Here is a 19,222-nt window from a genome sequence, read left to right as displayed (position 1 = left end):
ATATCCCCATCCTGACGGGCAACAAGCAGTATCTGCGGTTCAAGGTAGATCACAAGCACTTTGTGTTTATCATGTTCCCCTTCTGCCTTACCAGTGCCCCTCGACTGTTCACCGAGGTGATAGTGGGCACAGCTTATCTGCGCAGGTTAAGGGTGTCCATCTTCCCCTACCGCGACAACTGGCTGTTCAAGGTGTCTCCCACCTTCAGACTATGGCGGACCTCCTGCATTCGCTGGGGTTCTCTATTAATGTGCATAAGTAACACCTGACTTCTTCACAGACTCTCCCTTTCATCAAAGCTGTTCTGGACACAATGCAGTTTCGGGTCTATCCTCCCGAGCAGCGAGTCAAGGATATTCAGGTTATGATTCCGATGTTTCTGCCTCTGTCCTGGATTTTGGTGAGACTGACTCTGAGGCTATTGGGCCTCAAGGCCTCCTGCATCCTGTTAGTAAAGGATACCAGGTGGCATATGGGGGCTCTACAGTGGGAATTGAAGTTCCAGTAGGCACAGCATCGGGGAAATCTCACCCACGTGGTCCAGATCTCGCAAGGAACTGGAGAGAACTCCAGTGATGGTTGACGTACAGCGATTAAGTCAACGGCAGACCCCTCTCCCTTCACCAACCAGATCTCACAGTCGTGACCGATGCATCACTTCTGGGATGGGGCGGCCATCTGGGGGAGGTAGAGATCAGGGAACACTGGTCTCTTGAGGAGTTGGGGCTCCTAATAAATTTATTGGAGCTCCAAGTGATTCGATTGCCATTGAAAGCATTTCTTCCTTCTGTCAAGGGGAAGCTAGTGCGGGTGTTCACGGACACCACTACTGCTATGTGATACTGCAACAAGCATGGCGGGGTAGGGTTGTGGGCCTTTGTGGAAAGGCGGTGCATCCCTGGACATGGCTAGAACTGCAGGGCATAACCCTGGAGATTCAACACCTGGCAGGTCCTCTGAATGCCAGGACAGACAAACTCAGCCGTCGATGCCAAGTGGATCACGAATGGCGTCTCCAGTTGGTGGTGGCGCAAGGTCTCTTTCATCATTCGGGAGAACCTTGGTTAGATTTGTTCGCCTCCTAAGAGAAGCGCAATGTCAGCAATACTGCGTGCTGGAGTTTTCAAAGTGGCTATTGCTCGGCAACTCTTTTCATCGTGAGTGGAGCTCAGGCCTGTTGTAAGCCTTCCCACCCATATCACTCCTGCCCAGGGTTATGAAGAAGATCAGGAGTGACTGGGCCCAAGTCATTTTGGTGGCCCCGGACTGGGTGAGGAGAGTGGTATTCAGAGCTTCTGAACATTAGCATCGATACTCTGATCAGGCTACCCTTTTGGGGAGGATCTTCTGTTGCAGCAGCAGGTGAGGGTTCTCCACCCGAAACTGTCAACTCTGCGATTCCATGCGTGGAGATTGAGCAGCAGCAGTTAATGGCTTTTGTCCTTCCTCCTGAAGTATGTAACTTTATTTTGGCGGCCAGGCGGCCCTCCACTAAGACGGTATACACCTGCTGTTGGCAGAAATTTGTATTATATTGTATAATAACATAACATGTGTATTTGTAAAGCGCACGTTCACCCAGAGGTATCTTGGTGCTGAATAACAGATTTTTATTGTTACCTAAATCAATGGTACTCATTTTATCGACCTCAGATAGTTGCAAGGCTAAGTGGACCCGCCGGGATTTGAACCTGTGACCATGTACACCGTCTAACACTGGCTCCTGCAGTGGACGCATTAGTCCACTGTGCCACCAGACCCAACAGAACAAAGATCTATTGACCCTCTTTCTGCTTCTCTTTCCACTGTTCTCTTATTCATTTTAACCCTTGCCCAACAGGGATCTGCTTTGGGAACTCCCAAGGGTTACCTTTCTGGTCTGCCTGCATTTTTGCTGCTGTCAGACCAAGCCTCTCTGCTATGCCTTGGAAAAGCAGCAGCCCCCTGAGGGATTAAGGCACATTCCTCCAGGGGAAATGCTGCGACAACGGCCTTGGCTCGGAGTGTCACAGTCCTTGACATCTGTCAGGCAGCAACGTGGGCTTATTTGCACATGTTTGCAAAACAATACTGCCTGCACAGTCTGGTCCACAGAGAAGAGAATTTTGCCGGTTCAGTCCTACAGGATTTTCTAGTTTAAGGTATTGGTCCACACCCACCGCCGGGATGGGATGTCTTGGGTAACTGATTCAAAGGTAAGTAATCTGCAGCTAGAAATCTCTATCAGATGAACAAGTTTATTACCTTTGGTAACGCATTATCTGGTAGAGACTCTAGCTGCAGATTCCTTACAGCCCCACCCATGCCTCCTCGCCTTGCTGACTGATTTTGTTAGGACTAGGGTTCCTCCCCTTTTCAGGCCCTTAGTTTTGCACACAACTAGATCAGTTACTTCGTGGCTCTGCTCTTTTGGTGTGGAAAGCACGAAAGGTACTGATGTCCGCTCGCCTGTGTGGCGCCTATATAGGTACCGCGACGTCATACCTGACGCTAACAATGCTGACGATGTCACACAGGTTTGAATGAAGCCACCTAACGGCGCATAAGGGGTATTTCTCAGCAAATGTTTCTGACTCCAGCCTGATGCCTGGGAAATTCAAAGGTAAGGAATCTGCAGCTAGATATAGTCTCTACCAGATAATGCGTTACCAACGATAAGTAACTTGTTCTTTGCTGCTGAAACTAGCAATACATTTTGAAGGGTGCCCAGAAATCTAATAATATGTGGAGATCTAAAAGGTTTTGCAAAGGGTTTTTAAATAAGTGCTTTTTAAATAATTCAATCAGACTATCCAGAAAAATGTTACACCCCATATTTGTAAACATGCAATATAAATAGCAAAACAATAGAAGCGTTGTGCAACCTGCATGTTATGAGTTCGAAACCAGGCTAGGCCAACTAAATGTTTCATTCTTCTGAGCTCAATCAAGCAAGTACCAATGTGATGATTTGCAATGCTTATAAATGATTTTAAAAAGTGATAACTGAGTTCTAAAAAAATACGTCTTAATTCTATTTTGTTTGTAACGGATGATTCTGGATGTCTCCATTATGCATATTTTAAAAAGTAAAAATGTACAGATGTAGTTCAAATGGATCTCATGTACTTTGTCCATCAAATTTGATGTTTAAACCCATTATCAATATTTAACGTTTACTAATTAAAGTTAAAGTGCTAACTTTTACTGCTGAATATGGTTTTCCACAATAATTTTTTTGATTAGGTCATTATTATTTTTCATCTAGGTCAAGATATAATTCATCATGGTACGTCCAGTAGCAATGAGTTGAATGGAAGCATAAGACTGACACCAACAATTGTCCATCAACCCTCGGGTGCCACTTTAACAATAAGCAATGATCAGCTTTTGTCACAGGCCTCAACACTGACCACTTCTTCAGGTACATAAAGTTCACTTTATATAACAAGGGTAGCAAGACAAAAGAAAGAAGATTTACTTATTGGTCTTTTGTGCATCAAGAGGGTGGGAGTTGCGTATTTGCAATTTCCTGTTCCATTTGATTCCCGCATAGAAACATTTGCAGCTTTATATATTTTAGAATGTTATCTCTTCCAGCAGAGCACACCACTTCTTAGCTCAAGAAAGAGTGTTCTCCTTACACTGCTGGTAAATATTTTGGTGCATACACATCTTCTTGTAGGTTTTAAGTGTTTTTTTTAAATTTAGTTTTGGTACTCTTCCAATGGATGATTCTTCCTTCTGATTTCTCATCTTTGAAAGCACATTTGACGTCATTGGGGATAACAAAACTTTACAACAGTTCTTTCCAACTGGAGGTAAGTAGCACAGTTAAGGCTGTTGCAAATCTCCTAGCAGGTCTATTAAGTAACCACCTTTGTTCCTGGGGTCAATTCACTTTTTTCACTGTACCCTGAAGCTATTTCTAACAGTTTCACATGTGTTTAAGGATTTTTTTCTAAATTGTTAATTAATTCAGTGTCTGACCATGTCTGCTCTAATAAAATAGTTTTTTATTATTGTGCTGCAAGTGCAAGAGACAGACATCTGTGTCCGACTCGTCAACAGTTGTCGTGTGTGAAGCTCAAACACAGTGCTTCATATTTAAGGATCCCTGTTTTCCGTTTTTAGTGATTTTTACAGAAAAATTCAGACAGAAAACATTCTTTTTCTTGTCTGTATTTATTTTAAAATGTTGATAAAAACGGAAATTGGGTTGCATTTTGAGAAATTCTAAATACTGTTTGCTATGACTACCAAGCCAATAGGTGTGTGGATTGATAGATAAGGGGGATAAAAAAGAAAGGAATTTTAGTAAAGAGGCTTTAACAGCAGTAGATATACACAAGGTTGATACTGAAATTTGCATATCTTCATATAAGTGCCCTGATTTACCTTCTGCAGGTATTCACAGCACTGAAACCTGGCTGACATTCAAGCATGAGTGCATATTTATCGGTTAAATAAATGTGGAAATACACTAATTTCAGCTTAATTTTTCCACAAAACCCAAATAAATAAGGATAAATATGGATTAGATTAGCAAAATATAAAAATGGATAAATACAGATGAAAATGGCAAAACAATAAATACCATAAAACCGGGAGCCTTATTCATATTATTAGAAATTTACAGCACAATGGGAGTCATCAGACAAAGGAAGGTGCAGCTGTTTTTGACCATGCAATGTAGGAGAAAATAGTCCAAGTACTATTTTCATGTAATGGTCAGATTAAGAAACCCACAATAAATTTGGCTTCTGGGTAAAACTCATCCTATCATCATAAGAAAGCGAACAATAAGAAAAATTCTAAATTAAGATCTTCCTCATTACGCAATGGCAAGTATATCCAGTACTCATGTGCCATGCTTAATTAATTTTGTAGCACAGCAACTCAATTTTCAGACTGGACTTCAGTGGTTATGCATAGTTTGTGTCATTTTCTGGAATAGGAGCTTTTCAGCCCATCCCCATAAGTTCTTCACCGCCTACATAGCAGTGTTGTATTGAGGTGAGTCGATAAGCCACTTATTTTATTTTATATACCCACCCTTTTAAATTCCACCCAAGGCACTTATGGATTATACTTTTACCTACTTTGTAGGTTGCTCAATTTCTCTGTCCTGAGGAAGACCCTGATTTGAGGAACTGCTGGCATTCTGTGATTCTTTGGGGTCGAAACGTTGTCCTTTCTTTTACCTTGAGCTGTACTCTGAATTTATGCCCGGATGCGGGTGATGATAATACGCATTCACAACGTCTTGCTTCTTGGGATTTGACTAGATAGAAACTCAAACATTGTAGGACATGTCTTTCCATCATTGTAAATATTGTAATTATCAGCACTTACACCCTTCCTTTCCCGTCCCACCATGAGCACTTCCTTGAGCACTTGTTTCACTTCACGATCATTGCAACAACTGTTGATGATGTGAATTATGGATGAATGTACATTATGAAATCCTTGATAAATGCTCAATAATTTGTCATTGTTTAATTAACTTGCTGAATGTGGGTGTGATACAAAGATTCCGTACTAATACTGGTTGGTTGGACCAACTGTTTTCTATATTATTAAAATCCACAGCCTTCTTTGGTCCAGTCTAAAATCCTAGATATGCCCCTGCTTCGTCTGGTCCTCAGAGGTTGTGGGGAAACATTTCTCTGTCTTATACAAGACCTCTACCTGCAGATGCCTTACCTTAGTATTATCCCCAGCATTCAGATTGGAACTGGAAACTTTTCGTGAGCAGTACCCCTGAGCGCAGGTGCGCCGTTAGGTGACGTTGATCGGAAACGTGTGCAGCATCTTTGATGAATGTAACAATCGCAGTGCCTTATAAGCGCCATCCAAGCACGCTGACATCAGTTCTTTTCTTTTGCTCCAGTAAGCGTTGATCTGAAGAGAGCTGCCCCGTAGTCATTTTTTGAGTAATCTTTCTTTTTGACATTTGTCAAAGTTTTTTTCTAGACTTTTCTCCTGCTGTGGTAGGGATGTCATCTATGGAAGGCCGACTTTAAGCCCTGCAGGGGCTGTAACCAATCAAGTTTGGTGATGGGCCAGCAACCTGTATGCCTTTGGTGCCTTAAGTGCGACCAAGATCCAAAGGTCTGCTCCGATTGCTGCGCCATGGACTCAAAGGCCTTGAGGTTCGACGCATGACGCCACAACAATGTCAATTCCGGTATAGAGAAATGTCTTGGGAGCAGTCACGGAGCCTGGAATCTCTGTCGTACTCGAAGTCTTTGGATCGGGGAAAGTCCCATCAGAAGAAGAAAAGCAAGAAGTCCAAGAGGTCTTCAACGTCACCTCATCTGGCGGCCGTCAAGATTAGATTAGATTAATAGCTTATAAAGCGCCTGTTTACTCCCAACGAAGTGTCCCAGCACTAAGAATTCCTCCTCTCCGATAGTGAGCCCCTATCCAACAAATAAAGGTTATCTTAGCACCGGCCTGCCTGAGATGACCTAAGAACCATATTTTGAGTTTCTTACGGAACAGCCCTTCTGAGGGCTGCATCCTAAGAACCAACGGCAGTTGATTCCAAGCTTTAGCTGCTAAGAAGCTGCTGGGAGGATGTGCCTCCTAAGCATGTATTTTGTATTTTAAGCACTGTCAGCTTTACAGTGCCCACAGACTTAACCTTCCAAATCGGTCTGTAGGGGGTGAGTAGAGGCCAAAGATAGCTAGGGCCTTCCTCGTTCAGATTCCTATGGCAGAATCACAAAGCTTTAAAAGTTACTCTGTCCTGCACCAATAACCAGTGTAGTTCCCTCAGTGCCACTCCCATCGGGGTTCGCCTTGGGATGTTCATTAGTATCCGGGCTGCAGCATTCTGGACTTTCTGCAGCATTCTCGTATATCTTTTGGTGACCCCTAAGAAGAGAATGTTACAGTAATCCAATCAAGGCCTGAATAATGGTATTTTTTGCTACCAGAGGTAGAAGATTTGTAATTTTCCTTAGCATCGTTAATAGGCCAAAACAGGACCGGCCATAGCTAATATCTTTTCCGTAAAAGAAAGGGTGTTATCCAACCATACTTCCAAGTTTTTAACCTTGGTTTGGAAACTGGGGTCGGCCCTAATTCTTCTGGCCACCAGATATGAGACCAGATGGAAGGCTGTTTACCAACTACCAAGTTATCAGTCTTGCCTGTATTTAATTGAAGGCAACTGAGATTTAGCCAGATCAATTAATCAAGCCTTAAATTTAGGCACAGCCTCTACATCCTTCTGTTCTAACGTGATGATCAGCTGAGTGTCTTCAGCATAGGAGATCAGCTTCACCCCATGTTTTACGACTATGTCCGCTAGTGGGCACATGCAAACGTTAAATAACATTGGGCTAAGGGCAGAACCCTGTGGCACCCTTTGTAACAGGGGGCGGATTTCCGTCTTTAACCCCTTCACTGCGGCGCAGTGACGGTTCCCGGGCATCATAAATCACGGTGGGCGTGTGCTCATGACGGCCGGGAGCCGTCAGAACTCCACCCACTGATTAATTCTCCCACACAGGTGGGAAATTAACAGCACATGGGCGGAGCGGCAGCGTTCTGACTACTCCCGACGGCTCCCGACCGTCATGAGCACACGCCTACTGTGACTCATGACGGCTGGGAGCCGTCATGAGCACCGAAAAGGTTAAGGGCTGTTGCAGGACTTGAAAGGCTCTGTCCTGTAGGAAATGCTTGATCCATTCCCAATGCTGCCTCTGATACCAGCATCCCACAACTGTTCCAAAATACGGTCGTAGGATACTGTATCAAAAGCTGCATTTAAATCCAACAAGATCAGTGCTGCTGTCCTACCTTCATCCGCTGCCATTTTTAGTACTTCGAAGACTACGAGTAGAGCTGATTCAGTGCTATATAAAGCCCTGAAACCAGACTGAGTTTTGTGGAGTACCTGGTTTTCTTCATAAACTTGGTCAGTTGGAAGTTGAGACATTTCTCTGCTATTTTAGCGAAGAAAGGTAGAAATGATACTGGTCTCAAATTTTCCGGGAGCGCTGGTTCCAAGCACTTTTTCTTCAGTAAAAGAACCACCATCTTGTGTTCCCAGTTATTAGGAACTTGCCCAGAGCTAAAAGATAAGTTCAACAAGCTTGTCAGCACCAATGCAATAGCTTCCTTCCCGCATAACAGCATGTTTGGGGGGATGATATCCATGGGAGAGCCCGATTTTACTACTGACATAAGCTGTAGTATATCTCTTTCAGCTGGTGGTTGGAAAGTGAACATTCCCTAATGAGATATTTCACTCTTTGGGGTAATTAATGTAAAGTTCCTACTGATTGCTGGAAACGTGGCATAGATCTTCTCGTTTTTTTTTTTTTTCCGAAAACAAACTAGCCACTTTATTACAATACTCCATAGATGCCGGCATCACTCCTGTAACTCGCTCCAAAGAGGTACAAAAATGTATTTAGGGGCATTCTTAGCAGATTCAGTTTTATGAGTATAAAAATCCCTACGTGTTCTCCTGATCTGTTTGTGGTAGTGTTTTAGCCCTTGAAGATATTTCAACTTGTCCTCTGGCTGATAGTTCCTCCTCCAGCAACGTTCAAGACGTTTACATTCTTTTTTAAGCATTGCTAACTCCTCTGAGAACTATTCTGCTGAAGAGTTCTAGTGGAAACTGTTACATAGTTTCAGAGGTGTTAAGGAGTCCACTGTCTCCTTAATACAAAAAGAAACTTCTTTGTCAGCTATCTGGATGGAAGCCTCCAGATCCAGAGTGCTCAAAGTCAGTTTGCCAATGAAGGTGTCAGGGGTTAGTTAGGACCATTTCCGGGTCCATTTTGCCTCAGAAAGCTGTTTCGGTTGGCATGAAACTTTCCTAGGATTCTTGATCTTAAATGAAAGTGATGAGACAATACCACAGGCACAGGAGGTAAAGCTTCCGCTTGAGCACAATTAGAAAATATATTAATTAGTGTGAGGCCCCTAATATGCGTAGGGGCATGAACTAACTGCTCCAGACCCAAGGCCTGTAATCCAGTTGTAAGCTCACAGATTTCTTGACTACCCGTGTCAAAATGTAGGTTCAGGTCCCCTACAATTACAAATATTTGAGTTACAGATAGCATAAGAAGGCAATATGTCTGCCAAATCTTTAATAAACGCTCTCGCCGTGCCCGGGGATTTATATATTAGGAGTCCAGCCACTGACCAATTGCTGTTTAGGGACATGGTAAAAAACACTGCTTAGCACCCAGAAATTGGCAGTTTAGCCATTTTAACCTGGTAATCTTTTTGTTTTTAAAAATCACTCCTAACCCCCCCGCCTCTCTGCTCAGGTCAATCTATTCTCAAAATGGCATATCCCTCTGGTAGCGCCTCCAGAATTTTCGGCGCTGACTGTCATTGCAGCCAGGTTTCAACCAAAAACAGCACTACTGGCTCCTGATCCGCTAATAGCTCACAAACTTCCTGACTGTGGTTGCTTAGAGACCTACAATTTAAAGACAGACAATGTAAGGAGTCATTTGTGGGCTCTAGGGCCCTCTCGCTCTTCCCTCCCTTTGCTGAAATATTGAAAGAGAAGGGGCATCTACCACAGCCGTTAGCTCCACTACCCACTTCTATGAAGTGGAGGCATTCCTTATCTACTGCCTTTTTAAGTGTTAGGATCTCCGAGGAGAAGTAACAAACTGTTCCCTTTGAAGGACGAGCAGGGTTCCTGGCCCCTGGCGCCATCCAGCCGTAGACGGGCTTGCCTTTGCCACGCCTTCGGCCACACAGCTACCATGATTTGTAGCCCACTTCTACAGGCGTGGCTAAGCTCCGACTACGACTGAGATCGAGAGGCGGCCGGCTGAGACGAGGTAAGCCAAAAGCAATACCACACAGCCAGCAATGTAACATTTAAAAGGGGTCACAAAGGAAAAGTAAAAGGGGTAACCCTTTAGAACCAACGTGCAGGGAAGCCAGGCATCTCCCAGCGCCTTATGCACGTTACAAAGAAACAAATGTACAGGAAAAAATAGAAGTGACACAGGAGCCAGGCAACTCCCCGCTCCAAGAGCGCTACAAGGAAAGCAACAATAAGGATTTAAAAAACGGGCTAGAAAGCTTGGTTTAACTTACACGCTCACCACAGAGAGAGGACAAGGGAGTGTCTGCGTACAAGTCAGGTCTACGGTTGAGCCAGCACCTGGTTTTGGCTTTGCGCTTCCCTGAGTTTCCGGGAGCCGGTACGACCCCTGCTCAACTTCACGAGTTTGAGACCATCCACCTCATATTAAGCAGCCTGCTCCTGCCAGTGCATCTTCAGGCCCTGCTGGGTTCAGATGAGGCAGTTGCTTGATCCTGGTCATTGGCTCTGGACCGGCACCAGTCATGCCATTTCGACCTTCCCGCAACATGCCGAAGCTTCTGTTGGCACCATCCCAATTCTGATCTCCAACTCTGTGAGAGACTAGCTTAGTATATGGTGCTCACGTATGTACGTGTGGCACCCTGCTCTAATCCAGACAACCCTTAAGATGATTTTAGTGGTCTTAGACAACCTTAGAAAGCACTCTAAGTGGTAGCTGTGGAGAGCAGCCTCCAGGCTTAGTCCAGAAGGAGTGTAAAGCAGCTTGATTTACCAGTACTTAATCTTATGGTATAGGTTAAGTGAAAAAGAACCACACAGTGCAGTTATAAAAATATGTATTTATTATGAACACTCACTAACACATTGCATCTGATAGAGACATCTAGCCGCAGATTCCTTAACTTAGAATAGCCCCAGGTGTCAGACTGGATCCGGAAAACTTTTTGTAGCAGCACCTCTGCGCGCCGGGGGACGGCACCGCATGGCTCCGCTTTGATGTCGTCCACGGACATGACGTCAATGGAGCCATATAAGTCTCCCCCCCCCCCCCCCCGGTGTCGTCCCCCCCCCCCCCCCCCCACGGCACACTGACGTCAGTTTCCTTCTTTTCCGCATTGCAATGCAGATCCGGAGTAAGCGGTACCTCTGGCCTGCTCTTCAGGCCTTCTTGTCGCCTTCGGCGTCTGGGAACAGTGTGCAATGCCTTCGGGCTTCAAGGCGTGTGAGATCTGTACGCAGAAGATGTCAGCGACGGATCCGCACGTGATCTGCATGTGGTGCCGACTCCGAGGGGTGTGACTCGTGCCGGCAGATGAATCCAAAGTCCCTGCGGGAGCGTAGAATGAAGTTGTTGTCCGCCCGGATGTCCCGCTTTGCGTCTTTACACCGTCGTTCTCCATCTCGAGCTGGGGCTTCTATTCGGGACCGGTCTTTGAGTTGTTCCGGCAGCCGTCATCCGCCTGATGCAGGTAGGCACAGGCACAAGTCTCGGAGGTCGTCGACCTCGCTCAACCGTGGCGACCGGGCCCACTGCTCCCGGTCTTTACCGGACACTGGCGCCCTGGAGTTGACCCCTCTCGTACCGCCTTTTACAGGTGTTGGGGCGACTCTGGCCCAGATGGAAGCCTATTACCAGGCTCTTCACGCCATCTTTGGGTCACCCCCTCTCCATGGTGCGCCTTAGGGCCCCACAGAGGAGGTAGGTGCTCAGGTTGGGTCTTCGCCGGCAGGTTTGCCCTCTGCGGCGGCCGAGTGCCTCAACTCCGGGTCCGGAGTCGCTGCGATGTCGGTACACGGCCCGGAGGTAGGCTAGTGTATAAAATCCAACCTGAAAGGTCGTCGCAGAGCGGGGAGGATGGGTGGGGGTTAAGGAATCTACGGCTAGATTGTGTCTTTTCCAGATATATCGTTGCTGAAGGTAAGTAACTCGTTCAATATCTCCTACCTGGTAACATAAACACAGTACACACAAATACTTACGTAATAGAACATGTAAGTAGCACAAATAAACAGTGGTCTCCAGGGGGGGACTAAACCATATTCTTAAATAGTGGAATGCGAACCACAACCTTAATCGAGACTAGACCCAGAAGACGTAGAATGGTTAGGGACCCAAGGAAATATCCAAGGTAAGTACCCAGGAACCCCACGGAGTGTGAACACGACAGCGGTATCAAGACAAGTCGATGGGTAAGTCGCGGTTGCAGTTTTAAAGAAGGTCCCTTCCCAGGGTACCCTGAAGAAACCCAGTGGAGGATGGAAGATTTGGGAGTCACCCCACCCGTGGATACCCCAGGAACCAGGATACCTACACCAGGGAAGCCAGGTGTATAGGTGTGAAGTGATGTCGGAAAATGCAGTAGACCACAACGGAGGACCTCAGAAAAGATGCCGCTGGAGAAGAAGACGAAGGAGTCCGATGGAGCCTAAAGTTGGATTCTAGATAAGGGGTACCTGCAAGCAGAGGGTACAGAGTCTGTGCCACTCAGGAGTGACCAGGAGGCACGGAAGACGAAAGCCCACTGATGTCGATAGATGCAGGAGAGTTGACGGTGCCTTTGAAGTTGTAGCTGTACAGACCAGGCGACGCTGTAAAAGACCAGGAGCTGTTCACGTGCTGTTCCACGTCAGAGGTCGAGAGCCAGGGGATTAGCGTCCGCCAGGGGCACCAACAAGCCTTGGCAACTGCAACAAACTGAGTATACGGAAAAGGGGCACTAGCAAGGTCCAAGTGACTCACCACAAGCAGGTAAGTCAGAGTAGGCCTGAGCAAGCAGAGTAGCCGACTGGAATCAAAGAAGACCCTCAAGATCCACAGGCCGGAGGGACAGGAGTCGCAAGAGGACCCCAAGCAGGTCACCTTTGAAGAAGGCCCACGGTGCAGCAGAAGCAGTGAGGGCGAAGATCTTGGTCACATTAGATGCTTGAGGTTGCAGCTTCTTGGAGCCCAAGAATCTCTGGAGGAGAGTTAGCAAGCCTTGACAGTGGCAAGTCGGCGCGTTGTACAAGGGTTCTGTTCCAGCAGTTCCGACAAGGGATACTGGCCTCAAACTCGGTGAGAAGACAGTGCAGGCAACGAGGGAGTTGCAGAACCACCACCTGTGTTGCTGAGCCTTTCGGAGTCCGTTAGAGCCCAGGATCAGCAGAAGGGCCATCTGTGTTGCGGTGCCTGCAGATGCAGGGCAGTGACTCCTTCACTCCAAGGTAGATTCCTTCGTGTGTCTTGGATGTCCACAGGCCTTGTGAAAAACCTGTATGGAGCACAGGCACAGATGCTACAGCAGACTTGCAGGAGGACGAGACCAGGAGCAGTAGGAGTCTTCCCAGTTGAAGTCTCGGTTTCCCAACGCGAAGTACAGCAAGGTCCAGTTTGCCCAGATGGTCGAAGTTGAAGTGGTATGTGATATGAATCTTGTCCCACAACGAATCTAGGGACCCACCCACAGTTATGCTCTCACGTACCCTAAGGAGAGGGTGGGGACGATTCAGGGGTCCCTCCTGGAAGAGGGGCTGGACAGTGGGGAGGATACTCCCATGTCCTTTGCCCAGTTTCGCACCAGATCGGGAGCCAATGGCTCTTTGAACTGGTTTGAACTGGAGTATGCAAGGAGGGCATCAAATGTGCCTTTCAAGCAGTCTGAGTGGCGCACCCTGGCCCAATACACTAAGTCATGTCTGGGATGTGGTCATACCTCCCTGTGACAGGATACCTCTTCTCCCTCCTTCCTCTGCTTGAGCTTGGCTCAGCAGCAGGAGGGCAGAATAGTGTGTCCGGTTGGCAGCAGCCATAGTTTGCTGTCCTGGCCTGGGAGACTGGTACTGGGAGCACTGAGGGCCTCCCGGAGTAGCTTTACAGTTCATGGAATAATGCCTCCCACACCGTTTTTTGGTGTGGCGGTATGAGTCCAACATATTTGATGCCTAACATGACGGGGTTTGTTACTGCAAGATGGTCATTGCGTAATGACGCATGGCCACTCTTTATATTGTTATGGCTGACACACTTACAACCCGAGAGAATGGACTCCGAAGGTTGTAGGGGTGCCCTGCTCATGCAGGGGCACCCTCATAGACCCAGCACCCTGCCTTCTGGCCTGACTTAAGGGCGACTTATAGGTTTAAAGTATAGTGACCTCAGAGATAGGAAAACCTATATCTTTCATAAGTGGTGCTAGCACCAGCTTTCACAGGCTGCAATGGCAAGCTTGGAGTCACAATTTGGGTGGTCTCTACTGGTTGGCATGCTGCAGCCCATGAGGGACCCCTATCCTTGAGAAAAGGAAAGGTCACCTACTTAGTGGACCTTGGCACTTCCAGGAACCCTTACAGGGTCATCCAAATGAACCGCCTTAAACACAAATGGCAGGGCTAATGTGTGATCACGCTGATGGTCACTGATGAGGATAAGGAACAATAGAGTGAACCTCTCCCTGACCTCCTCTCAAACAACCCTAAAGATGGGTCTGTGGAGGGAATTGTCTGGTCAGACACCCTCACTACCCAACAGCAAACTGACTGCAGGCAAGCCCTGGGTTAGTATGTTGTGCTCTTTTATTTAACCTCTGGTCAGACAACCTGGTGTTTGCATGATGTAGACACTAGGGGACAGCCTACTGTCAAAAACAAAATCTACAGGCAGTCTGATCAAGTTAAAGAAAGCATCAGAGCTAAGGGCTGGCAGGCTCATTCCACCAGAGTGAATGCTGAAACCATTGTGATAGCTCGCGGGGGCCCTTATGTGGACATCTGTCAGACTGCGACTTGGGCCTCCTTGCACATTTTTACCAAACACTACTGCTTTGAAAGTCCGGTCTTTCATGACTGGCACCTTCCTATGCGGTCCTCCAGGCCTTTTCCGTCTGAGACAGTTCACTGACACTCCGGTGTGCTTTGGTATCTGTTCTAAGGTAAGGAATCTGCAGCTAAAAAGTCTCTATCAGATGAACAAATTATTTACCTTCGGAAAGCCTTACCTGATAGAGACTCTAGCCAGCCGTGGATTCCATACCGACCCTCCTATCCTCCCCGTTCTGCAAACCAGCTTCTCTTACTTAAAAGGTCCCTTATTATCTGCACACTGCTCTTTCAGCCTTCTGATGTGGCTCCTTGCTTCAAGCGTGGAAATAGTTATGTAATGGAACTGAAGTCAGCACGCTGGGGTGGTGCCTTTATAGGCACCTTGCTGATCACTTCTGGTGTGCTGCCTATCGGTGCCACTTCTGCTGTGCAGAGGTATTGCTCAAGATTTTCTGGATCCAGTCTGATGCCTAGGGAATATTCTAAGGTAAGGAGTCTCAAGGTATGGCTATTAATTTGTGATGCCACCTAATTATAAATAATAATAATAATAATAATCCACATTTGTAAAGCGCACAATCACCCGTAAGGGTCTCTAGGCGCTGGGGGCCGTCGGGAAGATTAAGCGAGCTATTGCCCAGAGTCACAAGGTGCTGGGCTAACCTGCCGCCGGTGCCGGGGATCGAACCGTGATCCCCAGATTCCAGCGTCAGTCGCCCTGGTCGCGGCGCCACACCTCTTCACTACTTGATGACATCACTCTTAACATGACGTCACATGTCCCTGCCAGAGTCAGTAAAAAGATGTTCTTGTAAAGATTGAACTGGGAAGAAATCATTAGTGAAAGCTATTTACAGTCACTTTATAAGATAATGTGAACTAACATTTTGCACTAGGGGCCAGTGGATGAGACATCACTCTCCCAAGTGCAGTGGCAATTGAGATGCTATCGCAGATAATTGGGAAAATACTTTATATTGACCATGGTGGGTTCCAGAGTGGCTTGTGTGGCGTAGAAGCAAGTTTGATTGTAGTCATGGATTTGTTTAAGTACATTGAACAGTCAGGTCTGGGGTAAAGTTAATTCTGTTGTGAGAAGGGTGACTACATTACCCCTGTAAGTCTGTATTCTTCTGTTTTTGTTGTTGTTTATTTGAGGTTTCCTCTGGTTACACAGACTTAAGATTTTGGATATGTCTCTAAAGGGTGAAGGTGGGGAGGAGATTTATTATAGGGCCCGCCACACTGCATGGGTCACAGCAAGTATCGAGTCTGCCACTTAAAATGTGACCTACTGGTATTTCACCCCTGTCCACCTTCATAAAGGCAACCCAGCCAGAAGCGCTGGCTGCTGGAGGGGTGTGGGTCTCCTGGGATGCGCCTCCATCTCCTTTGGGCATGCCCAAAGCTGACAACATATTGGGCAACAATACATGTGGACATAGATACGCATTTGAATACCCAGCTCCCACGATTAGCCGCATATGTCATTCTGGGTCTCCACAATGCCCTTACATTTCTATTGACGTTCCATAGAGGGAGGGAGATCGGTCTCACACTAGGAGTCACCCTTCAGAGAGCTTTGGAGTACCCCTTCAGAGAGCTTTGGAGTCCCTTGCTATCCACTGAATCCCAAGAATTGACATGCCCTAGATATTTACATATACTGTGGCTTACAGCAGACACACCTCCATCTGCCAATACTGGCAAGTGAAATTACACTTTTAGAGGGCCATCGGCCAGGGGGAATATATTGAATTATCTCTGAGTACCCTGGGGGAGGAAGGGGGAGGAGGGAGTTATATGGGGGATTGTTTTATTCCTGAGGGTATATGTTTTATAGCTTCGAAGTCAACATACGTCTGATACGCTCTTATATGTTATGTTTTACTGAAAAGCAATTAAGAAATTTAAACCGTAAAGGTGGTTTTGGAGCCAAAGTTGACTTTACCTTGGAAAAGTACGTGTTCGAGGCATGTGAGCTGTAGATCACATGCTTTGCATAATCCTGCCATCTAGTGTTGGGTCCGGATGTTTGCACTTTGTTTTTCTTCAAAGAAGTCTTTCTAGTCACGAGGTATGTGACTCTTCCTTTTGGTGATAAGGAGCATGGGCATCGACTTCATTGTTAGTTTTTTTTTTTTTTTCGCAATCGGGTTTGGATGTGTATTGCTGTGCTCCGGTTCGAGACTGTTTCCCGGGTTCCCCTCAGTGTGCAATCCACTTACCCTCAACTGTATTGTTATTCGATCACGTTTTCCATTCATCGCGTACGTATCATTCAGAAAAATCTCTTTCGATCGGAGACTTAGTGGAAGGCAGTAGGGCCTAGCCGCGTCGGGCCAGCTCGCAGTCTATGGAACGGACTCCATTTAAATTCTGTCCACTCTGCCACGCCAAGTACCCGCGCACTGGCTCGCACGAAGTGTGCAACTCGTGTCACTCCCCGGAGCATGACAAACAAGACATCCCGCAGGGTCAGGGTACTGCGAGTACCGATCCTCCCCTTCCTCAAACTCTACCTCTGCCCAAAAAAAAAGGCTCCGGTCCCTCCTATGCCTTCGGGCCAAGGTCGGCACCGAGACAATGTTTCCAATGCCCGGCCTTCGGGCCCAGCATCAAAATAAATATTAAAGCCTTCCGGCTCGGGATCAAATCGCCCGCATTCGGGCACTGAGCCGAAACAATCCGCTCCGAAGCTCGTTTTGGTAACAATCCCTTTGCAACTAAAATCATCTTCGGATCCGAACACTTTGATGCCGAAAACATTGTCTCCAAAAATATTGGCACCAAAACAAAAAATACTCCTACTTATTCAAAGGAATATTGTTTCGATGTCCCGCCTTCAAACCTGGACCCGAAACAAAAGGAACTGATCATCAATACCAAAACTGGACATATTCACGCAAATTGCCATTAAAACACAAACAAGAAATGGAGGACACTTGCCACATTCCTCTTAAGAGAAAAGATGTTGGTACTGATCCCTCTCCTCCTCCATCACCTCCTTCCCCACCTAACCCTAATTAAATAATAACACCCACAAATTCACCACCACCACAATCACCTGACAACCAGTATGATGGGGATGGGGTAGACTATAATAGTCCTGATCCATGGGACGATTATAATACAGATCCAAAGGCAGATAAAGATCCAGACTTATACCCTACAAAACCCCCTCCACCTGTTGATAATGTAGGGTACATAGAGTTAATAAATAGAGCTGCTGAATATCATGAAGTTAAGCTTCATAAAGAGTCACTTGAGGAGGATTTTCTCTTTGAAACACTAAGCTCTTCCCAGAGATCAACGCATACATTGCCTATGCTTAAGGGCATGCTAAAACATGCGGACGACATTTTTAAAGATCCTTCTATACGCGGGGCTCCAAAAGCCTATCTACAGACAACATCTCAACATCATATAGAGGCAACAGTCTGTCACCCTCTTTGAGAGGTTACTTTCGAGGCGGATTTAGAGGCAATAATGGCAAGGGAAGAGGTAAAGGTTCCACACCCCTCACGTCACCCTCAACAAACAAACAGTGACTTGCCTCCTCTCCCCTGATCATTCCACACCTGTCAGGGGACGTCTCTCAATTCCTCCCCGTCTGGCATACAATAACTTCAGACAGATGGGTCCTAGGAATTATCCAATCTGTTTATTGCCTGGAGCTTACCAACAATCCCCCAAACATTCCTCCACATTCACACAAAATGTCACCAGAGCATCTACACCTCCTCAAGCAGGAGGTTTACTCTCTTATGCAAAAGGAAGCTATAGAGCCCGTACCGTTACAATATCAAGGATCCAGCGTTTACTCCATATACTTTCTGATACCCAAAAAGGATGGCTTTCTCAGGCCTATACCGGACCTCTGAGTGTTAAACCAATACATTCACTCAGATCACTTTCACATGGTGACACTTCAACAAGTGCTCCCACTCCTACAGCAAGTCTACTCTAGACTTAAAGGGCACATACTTCCATATTCCATTACATCCCGCTCATCGCAAATACTTCAGGTTTGTGGTAGCAGGACAACTCTACCAGTTCAAAGTACTTCCATTCAGAGTCACCACTGCTCCCAGAGTATTCACCAAATGTCTGGCAGTTTTCGCTGCTCCCCTGCGTCTTCCCTTATTTGGACGATTGGCTCATCAAAGCCAGTTTTTACCCAAAGTGTCTCCAGTACATTCAAATAACAGTACTGTTACTGTACGATCTCGGGTTCACAGTAAATGTGTTAAAGTCCCATCTCCAACCCTCCAGCATGCAAAAATACTTAGGAGCCACTCTCAATACTCAAAAAGCTCTCGCCTGTCCCAATGCAGACAGAATCTGCAATATTCAGGCTCTAATTTCACAGTTTCACCCCAACCAGTCATTACCAGCTCGAGTATATATGCAACTACTGGAAATGATGGCGTCTTGCATCATGTTAGTTCCCCATGCAAGACTTCAAATGCGTCCCCTTCAGGAATGCTTAGCACTTCAGTGGAATCAGTCTCGAGTTCAGTTGTCAGATCTAGTATTGGTAGACGGCCGCACCCATCGCTCTCTGCTGTGGTGGAATCCACAAAACCTAGCCAAAGGGCAGTCCAGCACCTATCCAGT

At 46.4% G+C, this 19,222-nt stretch overlaps 1 protein-coding gene across 5 annotated transcripts in view; it reads left to right on the top strand.

The window, feature by feature from the left end:
- Positions 1 to 19,222, top strand: part of ZNF236 (zinc finger protein 236) — a 1,196,152-nt gene that overhangs the window by 892,836 nt on the left and 284,094 nt on the right. For all 5 annotated transcript variants that reach the window (XM_078687874.1, XM_078687872.1, XM_078687873.1 and 2 more), the window contains exon 26: positions 3,248 to 3,403. In XM_078687874.1, the coding sequence (XP_078544000.1) occupies positions 3,248 to 3,403 (156 nt within the window). The remainder of the gene's footprint in view (positions 1 to 3,247; positions 3,404 to 19,222) is intronic.

The sequence above is a fragment of the Lissotriton helveticus genome, chromosome 4_1 (assembly GCF_964261635.1).
Source record: "Lissotriton helveticus chromosome 4_1, aLisHel1.1, whole genome shotgun sequence".
In the NCBI taxonomy this organism is placed as follows: domain Eukaryota; kingdom Metazoa; phylum Chordata; class Amphibia; order Caudata; family Salamandridae; genus Lissotriton; species Lissotriton helveticus.
This window is presented reverse-complemented; position numbering and strand designations above follow the sequence as displayed.